At 43.2% G+C, this 10303-nt stretch overlaps 1 protein-coding gene across 1 annotated transcript; it reads right to left on the reverse strand.

The window, feature by feature from the left end:
* Positions 1–4296: 4296 nt before the first annotated feature.
* On the reverse strand, positions 4297–6312 carry LOC308219119 (interleukin-8-like; the record flags this gene model as incomplete). Its single annotated transcript, XM_080613684.1, has 4 exons — positions 4297–4327; positions 4899–4982; positions 5772–5907; positions 6249–6312. The coding sequence occupies 4 exons, from the start codon at positions 6310–6312 to the stop codon at positions 4297–4299; spliced, it is 315 nt and encodes a 104-aa protein (XP_080469810.1).
* Between the last annotated feature and the right edge of the window lie 3991 nt (positions 6313–10303).

Here is a 10303-nt window from a genome sequence, read left to right on the forward strand (position 1 = left end):
AATAGCTCCTGATGTACTTCTAAGTTTAGCTGACCATGTCTTTTACGTTGTACTCACTTGGATTTTCCAATTCCCACTTCTCGCATAGGAAAATGCCCGGTATGCAATTCTGACATAAGGGACAGCTTGTGGCGTTTCAAACTTTGCCACATGCAGACCAAATTAGTGGAAACTGCCTGAATTCATGTCAATGGTTTCAAGATTGTATCTTCAATTGATTCTTCATTGTCCAAATCGGTAATCGCGCCCCGCATGTGTTATGTGTTATTCTTCCCTCTGATGGTGGGTGTAATTAAGATATAAGCACAGAAAGAATTCTAAAGTACTGTCTGGAAGTGGCTTATTTGCAGGGAATTCTCTCATTCCCTTGCTAGGTCTAATACCTTATACTTGGTGTACTGTGAGTTCTTTGCAAGGGGCACATTATTCATGCTGCAGTTAGTAAATCTCCTTAAGTTCCCAAAAAGATGCTAAGCTTTAATGTCCACATCTAATATTGTTGTAAAAATGTGACTTTTTTCAAGTGACGCTTGGCTTGTCTGAATGATCTGAATGGGGAAACGTGAAGCCAAACACGAATGGTACATCTGTGAGATTAATATTTGTGTTGGTGTCACAATAGATGAGAACTCTGGGCTTTGCTTACTTGCAAAGTGGTAAGAATGAACTGGAACAGGTCATTCATGTTTCAGAATAAGTGCCCTCAGTGAGTTTTACCTTCAGATCCTGTTCAGCTTTAATTCATAACCTATGAACTCTCTTAGCCACATACATTCTACTGGCTTCGAGTCCGACTTACACGTTTACGTGCTTCTGAACACGGCTTTTACTCTAGGAAATGTCTGAGGATATTTGGAACCTTTTATCACCATTAATAATCACCATTATTTTCCCTCCTCATTCCTCAATCCAGCTCCTCACTAGGTTGACTTTTTTTTTCTTAACACATTTCTAAGATGTGTCAGCAATAATATTGCTCATTTCAATCCTTCTCATTTTTCATCTAACCACAGCAATACCAAGGGATATGTACTTCTTCTCTCGCCTGAAGCAACTCATCCCTCTTTGAAAAGAGGTGACTAAATCTTTCCAGAAACAAAAATCTTCCAGAATAAGCATGGGGACAATTTAATCTCAGAAGTAATTTCTCTAAGAGCACCTCCACAGAAAAGGAGAATCTAAGGAGAGGTGACAGTCAAGCTTGGTCATAACATGCTCCACAGTTCCTGCCCGGTAGTGACTTTAAAGTATATGATGCCTTCCCTACCATTGCCGTATACTGTTATTCATGTGCTATGATAGGAAAATATTGCTAATAGTTAAGAGATGATGACGAGTCGCTAGGATGTGTCTTTGGAAAAACCCTGAAATGAAAAATTTCTATGGCACAGAAGTAGAGAGAACTGTGTTTTCCATAGGCCAGTGAGCTGCTCATAGTAAATACCAATGAGTTCATCCATGGGGCAAGCACTTACATGGAAGTCATGAGGCAAAAGCATCTGCAGGCTACACTCTCCTGTAGTAAAATTCTATTTGCTGCAGTGGAGACACTGCCAGGTTGAGCTTTGCTGTTCATTATCAGTGTAAATAGGAAGCTTGAGACTATTCTCTCTTGATGCCGGTGTAGCTTTTTACACCCTGTGACTGCGATATCCAGTGTGTCAAGTGGGGTGGGACAGAAAGTCATTGGAAAAGTAGACAAATAACTCAGGTCATGGGGAAAATCCTGTGAAATTTAAGGAATCTGAAATTGTAGGCTTTGCCACAGCACACCCACTGAAGAAGAGCACTAGGGAAGTCTTTCTCCTTCGCCACAGCCACGCAACCTTTAAGTACCCAACTTCCCTTCACAGGGTTTGAAAGCAGGTGATCATGTAGGAAAGGCTGTTTAGACAGCAAACATAGCTGTGACAAAACAGCCCATTGTTATTTTGTAGGGAAAGAGTGCTAAGGTATAATAGGTCTGGTGCAAAGCAAATAGGGCAAGGGTTTGCTATAGTGTAACCCATATGCAATGTTTCTGCTGCAAAAGCTGCAAAAGCTTCGGTGTCAGAGTAAGACTGAAAATGAATGAGAACAGAAGTTGGGTAGAAATGTACATCTTGTTTTGTGCTTTATTGTATTTCTCAGCAAAAATTGTTCTTACCACTCCTCCCAGCTAGGGGTATGAAACAATGCAAAGGAAGAGTTTTCTCTTCTATTTAGGCTGAACAAATTGGTGAAGAGCTCGTGTTCACAGAACCATAGGATCACCGAATGGTTTGGGTTGGAAAGAATATTAAAGCTCATTCAGTTCCAATCCCCTGCCATCATGTTTATGAGTTATTAATCTTCTGTGTCAGTGCAATCACAGGCTGTCTGCAGAGGCACAAATTTAAACCTGAAATAGCAATTTGGGGTTTAGCCTTAGAGAGCAAAACTGTGCTTATCAGGCATTTTTCATTACCAGCTGCTACCGTGAGAGCTGCTTATGTGCTGTCAGTACCACCTTGGTCTGAGTGTGCTCTTTGCAAAGTAAACTGGTCAAAAAAGCTGCATTATTTCAGTTAAAACTGAAGGAAATAGTATTTCTCTCTAAAAATTGATAAAAAGATCCACAGGTTTGCTTCTAATTAATGGTCTGGAAAAACCCTGTCCCTCTGAGAACTTTTGTCTCTTTTCCATGCCGAGGTTGAGGTTTATCAGGCTGTAGAGCAGTTCTGTGGGACAGTGGCAGCGACAGGGACAGGGGGCAAAGTGGGGTTTGAATAGTTATCAGTTACCATCCTGCACAAGGTCTTGCTCAAACAAAAACCAGAGACTCCCTTGTTACCTTGCACTGTTAGCAAACATGAGCTGTTTGTGCAGAACATGGAGTGGATCCTTAGCGGAAAAGGCTGAAGCAAAACAAGTATCAAACCATTTGCTCAACTTTCCCATTTTCTCAAGTGTTCACTGCTTCTGTTCCAGCCTGTCCCTTGGAAATTGCTGTGTCACAGGCCGATGTGTGTCCATACAATCGGAGCCTTCTTCCTTAGGCTTCCTCCTGATGCAGTCCTCCCTCCTCACTGCAATTCAGGAGGATGCTCAGTGACTTCCGTCACGTTTATCAGATTTCCCTGCTTATTCAGGTGAAGGAAAAACCTTGTTTCAGTGTCAGGTTCTCAGCTGATGAGGTGTCCGAGCACTACGTTGGAGTGCCTATGGCCTTGGAGCTTCTGTGACTAACCATCATTCATTCATTACGTTTTATCTGTGAATTTTATCACCCAGAGCTCTGAAAACACCAAGTCTGACAAGAAAAGGGGAAGAAAGTAGGCAACTTTTATAATTTCTCCTACTGGAAACCATCTGCATTCACCAGAGGCAGTAATTTACTGTTGCAATAAACCACCCCTTGCCCTTCGGTGAACCCATCCCATGGTGGATGAAAGAAAATACATCCTTGTTTTCAGTTCTGTATTTCAATACAGAAATTAGTAACACACAATATTGAAGTGAAAACATCTCCACAAACATTTATTAGGTGCATATCAAAAATGTTCTCCATGAATAAATAAAAAAGTATTGAAGACCAATGACATCCTTACGCAAAAGTAAAAATAAATACATAAATAAATAAATAACGTGCCTCTTTCTAACCAAAAGATGGCATTAAAATGTATCTTTAGACCTTCACAACAGTAATTCACAATAAATAATAGCTTGAAAATGATGACAGTGTCTCAGAATTTTGATGTCCTAACTCTGCAGGCTCCCTCTTTTGGTCAGCAGCCCGCTCTGAGCAAAAAGTTTCAGTAGCAGTGACCTAAACTTGATGCTCCCCTATCAATGCTTTCCCAGAGAGGAGTTAGGTGCTGTTCTTTTCCTAAATAGCTGAAAGGGAAGGTGTCATTTAGTGAAAGCTCTGCACTGATCCAGCTGTGTTTACCAAAACTTATTCCAGGATCTCTCCATATCCTTTCACAAGCAGTGTCTTCTGCCTGCTTTTTCTGGTGTCAGTGATTCCTCTCCTACCTAATGTGACCTCTGTAAAATACTTAAAGTACTGTTGTGAGCTAACTACAAAACCTGATCTAGTTCAAGACGTTCCTGCTTATTGCAGAGGGGTTGGAACTAGACGAGCTTTGAAGGTCCCTTCCAACCCAAACCATTCTGTGATTCTGTGATTCTAAATCCAGGGAATCCATACGCTCTTGGTGCTGTTAGAAGTGTGAATATAGGCAGCGGGAGGAGGTGAGGTGCCAGAAGCTGGATGGGCATCTCCATCTCTTTTTTGCCTTGCCGCAGGAGTTAGGATGTTTTGTCTTCTTTGTCTTAGGACACTGTCTCAGGTTTGGTGTTTGCCCTAGAAAGAAAGAAAATGGAAAAGGAGACAATTGGAACTTGCCTGTGGAACAGGTTTCACTCCCTGGAGTAAGATGAGATCCACCACTAAGGGTTTGTGCTTCTGTGTCCAAGCCCCTTAAAAGCTGCAACTGAACCTAACGGCTGCTGGTACGTTGTGACCTTTCCACAAGTCCTCAGTGACTGGGGGCTTCCACGGCTTCTCTTGGGACCTTGTGGGCCTGATTTCCCCCACTCATCTAAACGCTGTTTCTTGCTTTCTACCATAGCAAGCAAGAGAAAACCCCTCAGTTAATGCCTGGTTTTCCTGAGCACTCAAGCTGCAGGTTTTCAATGCGCTTGTGCCTACAAGAGGGGTAGCTACCATTCACATGGGGTGTGGTATAAGGGATCCAACCTCATGCTGATGATTAAAGACCAAAACAATCTGAGTTTATCCCATTAGTGAACAGAAACATCAGTAGCTGCCTGAGGAGACTGAGTCTGTGAGAACTTTACACTGCACACGTTTGCTGGCTCAACTAAAACACTGCTTTTGGATAAGCCATGCTCACTGAGAACAGGCAACTCACTTGTCTAGGATTGCCTTGACGATGAGCTTCACCCAGGGAGCGGTGGGCTCCAAGCAGACTTCCCGTCCGTCCGTCAGGGTAGCTCTGCAACAGAGAAAGCAGGAAGGGAAAAGGTCAGGTCTGTTTAGGGAAGTCCAAGGCAATTTCCCTTTTCCCTCCTAACATCATTCCAGGTGTACACTGACACTTTCTTTACTTCAAGCTGCATCAGCTGAGGCTGTAGCCTAACATAAAGGTTTTGGGGTTTTTTTTAAAGGTTTCATATCTTCTCATACCTGTTTGAATGCATTAAACCATTTCAGGACTCTCATGCTTTCCAAACCGATTCTTTCCCCCTGTCCCCTTTCCCCAGCTTGTGATGGTACTTAACTCAAGGGTTAATTCTTTCCATCCTCATTCACAAACGGTACTGCCCAGTCCACAGGAATTTTGCTACAACAGAATTTCTGGAATTGTGGCTGGATTGTATGATCTGGGTGCTAAGGGAGTTTTTTCACTGACTTGAGTAGAACTGTGATCACTTGATTTGACCTGGCCATCACATTCATGTTTTGAACACTCAGCATGGCTCCATGCATGAAATTAACTTCTCATCTGCTGGTGGAATTCAGAGTATTAGAAAGCTCTTTGCTGTCTGATACGAGCTTAGGTTGCAATATTTGCATGGAGTGTCTGAAAAGTGGAGTTGTCAAGACAAGACGGGCTTTCTAACACGTACCGTGCTGTCTGTCACAGCAGCAGCGTTGCTGGTCTGCGTTCTGAGCAGCTGCCTGAAGGCTCACTCCATCTGTCAGTGAACTCTTACCTCACCCTGAGTGCAAAATCTGTTTCCTTCTTGTTAAGTAGTCGGGAGGATATTGCAAAAGCACTTACATGACTTCAACATTCTTGCAGTGAGGTCCGCTGGGGATGAGGTTCACGTTGTGAATGAACTTGGGATGGATGAACTTGGAATGAGTGCCTATGCACTGGCACCGGAGCTCCATTGCTGAGCGTGGCAGGGCCTTACCTGCAAAACGAGAAGGAAAAATAAGGTGCACTCTTTTCCTCTTTCCACAGCAGAGAAGCATGGAAACACAGAATGGTTTGGGTCGGAAAGGACCTTAAGATCATCCAGTTCCCACCCCTGCCATGGGCAGGGACACCTCACATTAGACCACGTCACCCAAAGCTCTGTCCAACTTGGCCTTGAACGCTGCCAGGGAACATTCACCACTTCTTTGGGCAGCCTCAGTCAGGGCATGTTCTTTTGCTTGCAGTATTAGAAGAGTTATTTGCTGCACAGCACAGTACCTCTGCCATCAGCGTTTGCACGAGCAATTAGAAGAGCTTTAGAAAGGATTTCTGTACCTTTTGTTCCCACCGCTGAGATGAAGAGAAGGATCAGGACCACAGCCACAGCCTTGCCTGTCATGATGCAAGAGTGTTTGTCCCTTGTGTTCCACAGGCCTGATGCTGTGATGAGGTGAGCCCCAAAGGTGGCCAGTGCTGGTGCCTTGGGACCTGCTGGGTTTTATACTGCCTCGGCCTCCCTGGCACACATGGGTCATGCCAATGGAAACTCCAAACCTGTAACATGCTGCTGTGCCATGAGTCACGGGTGAGTGGGCAAGCCCCTTGCCCCAGATGACCATGAAACTGCTTTTCAGTAACAGAAAACACTTCATTAATCAATGAAATAAACAGAAAAACATAGACTCTGTACACAATTGCCCTGGACTTAGCTCTGTGGAATCTATAGGGGGGTTGTAATACTCTTACTTCTTGTCATTATTTTCTTCTGTATCTTTGTCCTTTTGATGTTATTATTATCTTACGCCTTGTGACCTTCCACTTCTGGTAGAAGGCATTCATTCTGTGACTTTCCATCTGTGTCTTTGGGCTTTGATTTTAAGACACAATAGAAGTAGGAACTATTACTTTGTGGAAATGATAGGTACTAAAACTGGATTTAATGACCTCCCCTTGTCCCTATATGCAACTACATTTAAAAAAGATCTTCCTTATATGCTAAGATAACTTCTGCAGAAACAGTATTTTTGGATACATTAAAACCTAGCATCACTGAAACAAGCAACAGAATCCAGATTGACACATATTGAGAACTGTTATTATGGTATGATGAATTGCTTTGCCTGATCAGATGGAGGTTTTTTGAGGATGACTGCTTCGTCTGAACCCAAAGCTTCTTGGCTGTTTGCTGCTTTCAATTTGGGCAGAGGGAAATTGTAAAAGCTGCTGGAGGATTCTGCTTCTGAAATAAATTGAGGCACCTTTGCAAACTGAAATGTGATCCTGTAAAGAGATTTCTTCTGATTTTGATGAAATTAAAGGGATCATGAAGAAGGTTTATGCCCATCAAGTCAGAGAGGCACAACCATTTTTATTAACAATAGAAAATAACACTAAACCACAAGGAATTCCATTGTTGTTGCTCCACCAGGTAATGGAGACAGTCAAAGGAACAAAGGATAGGACCAGGCAGGAATGAATGTAGGTTTATTATTCTCTGACTCACCATGAAGGACACAGGGGGCTCTGTGTGCCAGGCTGATTTCCACACGACGTTACCGTACAGACCAGTGTCTGGAGTTTTACACAGTTAGGTTTATAAATAGTCTTGGAGGACTTGCAGTGAACATAACTGGAGTAGCAAATGTGAGCAGATAAGCCCTTAATTACAGCCCTCCTGGTCTGACTAGTGAGTATCTTCTCTTCAGTCATGACCACCAGCAGGCGTATGGGAAAAGATCGAGTGCCTTTGAGACTTACCCGTAGTGTCCCACTCCAAGCCTGGTTTCATTTGATGCCTCCTGATTCTTTTACAGGAAATCATGAAGCAGATATTGATCATTATCCCTGATTTCCACCTCCTTCAGAATTCTGTAGACCTTTATCACATCTCCAGGTTGATATCTTCTTACAAAGTGTCGTGTTGCCTGATAGATAATAGCAAGGTTGTTCATTCCTATCTCTGGACTTTTTATTTCCCCTTGGCACACGGTTTCCATGTACAGCCAGCTGTTTACAGAAATGCAAACCAGAGTATCAATGGAAATGCCTTCCGGCCTGTGAACAAGGAGAATAGAAAAGCGTGAATTGCTATGCCTGAGGAGAATTTCCAGATAAACACACGAAACCGGTATTTGTCTTTGATTTCATTAATGATGAAATTATTGAAGCTGAAATTATTGCTTAGGTGTCACAAATCTATCATAGGTGACACTATGATTACATATAACAAATCTTGATATGGAGCAGTGGGAACAACTGAGCAGAGCTGGGGAGGCCATGTTTTGATGCGCAATTTGAGAGGTAATGAGTGGCAAAATTGGCCTGCAAAAACCCACAGTCAACAAAAGTACCATTCCTTCTGTGGTTACAGAGAGAAGTCAGAAAGGATGAACTGTAAATGAGAAGTTCACGTGTTCTATAGTAAACCTTGTGATTTGGGTGAAAGAGGGGAGCTGCCGTTTTGATTTATTTGCAAGGAGCCAGTTTTGGAGATGTGAGGCGGTGAACGAAAAGCTGCTGAATTTCCAATGCATTCAGTCTCTGACTGCAGAATTCCTAAGCCTTAACCAGGAGTATTGTAACAATGCCTGGAAGCCTCCAGCAGAATAAACACCTTTTTTTTCACACGGATCATAAATGCAGGTACCAAGAAGGTTCCATTTTCTTCCTAAGGCACTCAGTAAGAGTTTTGCAGATCATCTTCTGTACGCTTCTCCTCAGCTTTTCCTTACCTGTGAGCGACCTGGAACTTTACATTTCCATACGCTCCCATGAGCAGTGGGGAATTTCTTCCCCTTGGAGAATCCTTTGCACTGCTCTCTCCTCATCTCCCTCAATGATTGCTCACTGGTATCTTTAGAAACGCTGCCTCATGCCTAGATTTTTAGATCCAAACATGTCAAAGATCATTTAGAAATAGCTGAGCAGCTGAGTCAGTGAATGTGACAACTCATGTTGGGGTTTTTTTGACAGATTATTAGGTTCAGCAGGAAAGGGTAGTCCTGCCTGAGCTTTAAATTGCCTTCAGGCAAATTCTTCCTCTGATTTTCTTATACTTCTGTGACCCTGCATGCAAAATCTATGCATAGTCTTGATAAGCAAAGGGGAAATGGGTCAACTTCTTTGTGTCTTTTTTGGGCAGTCTAGGTCTTCAGTGTCATCTATATTTTGGTGGTGAGAAAGTTTCTATACTGAACCTTCCCTGAGACAACCTGACTGACTTGAGAGGGCTGAACAGAGAACTTACAAATACCACAGATAGATGCCTTTTCCTCCTATGTCTTAATTAGATAGCCACAACCCCCCCCCCCCCCCCAAGATTTGAAGTTTGCCTATCAAACTGAGTGACTTCTGTATGAAAGAGATGGACTAAATGGCTGTAAATAGAAATGCAGCCATGAAGTGCAGGTTGAGTACCTATCTGAGCTTCAGCAGCGCCTGGGCCAGCCCTCTGCAGAAAGAGTCTTTCTCTTTTGTTTAGCTAATATGCAGTTCTGAAAGCTTAACTCATTGGGATGAGCCCTTCCTCTTGGGAAAGGCTCACTAAATTTGTGTGGTTGTCTCTGCCCCTCCTCCTGAAGGACATGCTGGATATTTACCACCACGAACAGGAATGGAAATTGCATCCATTCATTTCTAGACTGAGTGCTGAGCATGGAGTGAAGTGTGTTTTCTGGACCAGTCCTGCACTGAGCAGGTGTTACAAAGGTCACTGTGCGAGTGCTTTAACAAAGGAGTGTTAATTAGTCACACCATTGCACAAAATCTTCTGAGAACAAGGATGAGAGCCTGAGCTCTGCTGTACCACAGAGCTACTTCCTCACAGTGCAGGAGATGATGATCCCTATTCCTTTATTGTCCATGGTTCTTGCTGTTGTTGCAACACCTATGCTGGTGAATACTTTTTTCCACTTCCACTGCTGATGAAATCTCTGGTTTAGATGCAGGAGAAGCACCTTCGAGTTGTGTCGCAAGGGGACCTGGCACGTGGGCCTCCTGGCAGCACAACTGAGCATCCAGCAATACACAGATCTAGAGCACATCTAAACCATCACTCTCACTTCCTTCTCCCTCCACTGAGTTTTCTGTTAGCCAGCTTAACTTCCCTTCTTTCCGTTAGCTGTTCTGGGTCCTAGTGCTATGCATTTAATGCTCCTCCCTTCAGCTGGACCTCCAAAAGTCATCAATGGTGGTGCTGAGCATTGCTTCAGCAAAACCCTGGAGCTTTTTGGGGGGTTAAGCATTAAGGAATTTCATTACTGTTGTTCTGCCAGGTAATAGATACAGTCATAGGACAAAGCAGAACATCTAAGGTTGACTCAGAACTTTATTCACGGTTTTCAGCAGTTCGAAGGAATCCAAGATTGCAGTCCTTCCTTTCTGAGCCCTTT

Source organism: Psittacula echo (genome assembly GCF_963264785.1).
Source record: "Psittacula echo genome assembly, chromosome: 1".
Lineage (NCBI taxonomy): Eukaryota > Metazoa > Chordata > Aves > Psittaciformes > Psittacidae > Psittacula > Psittacula echo.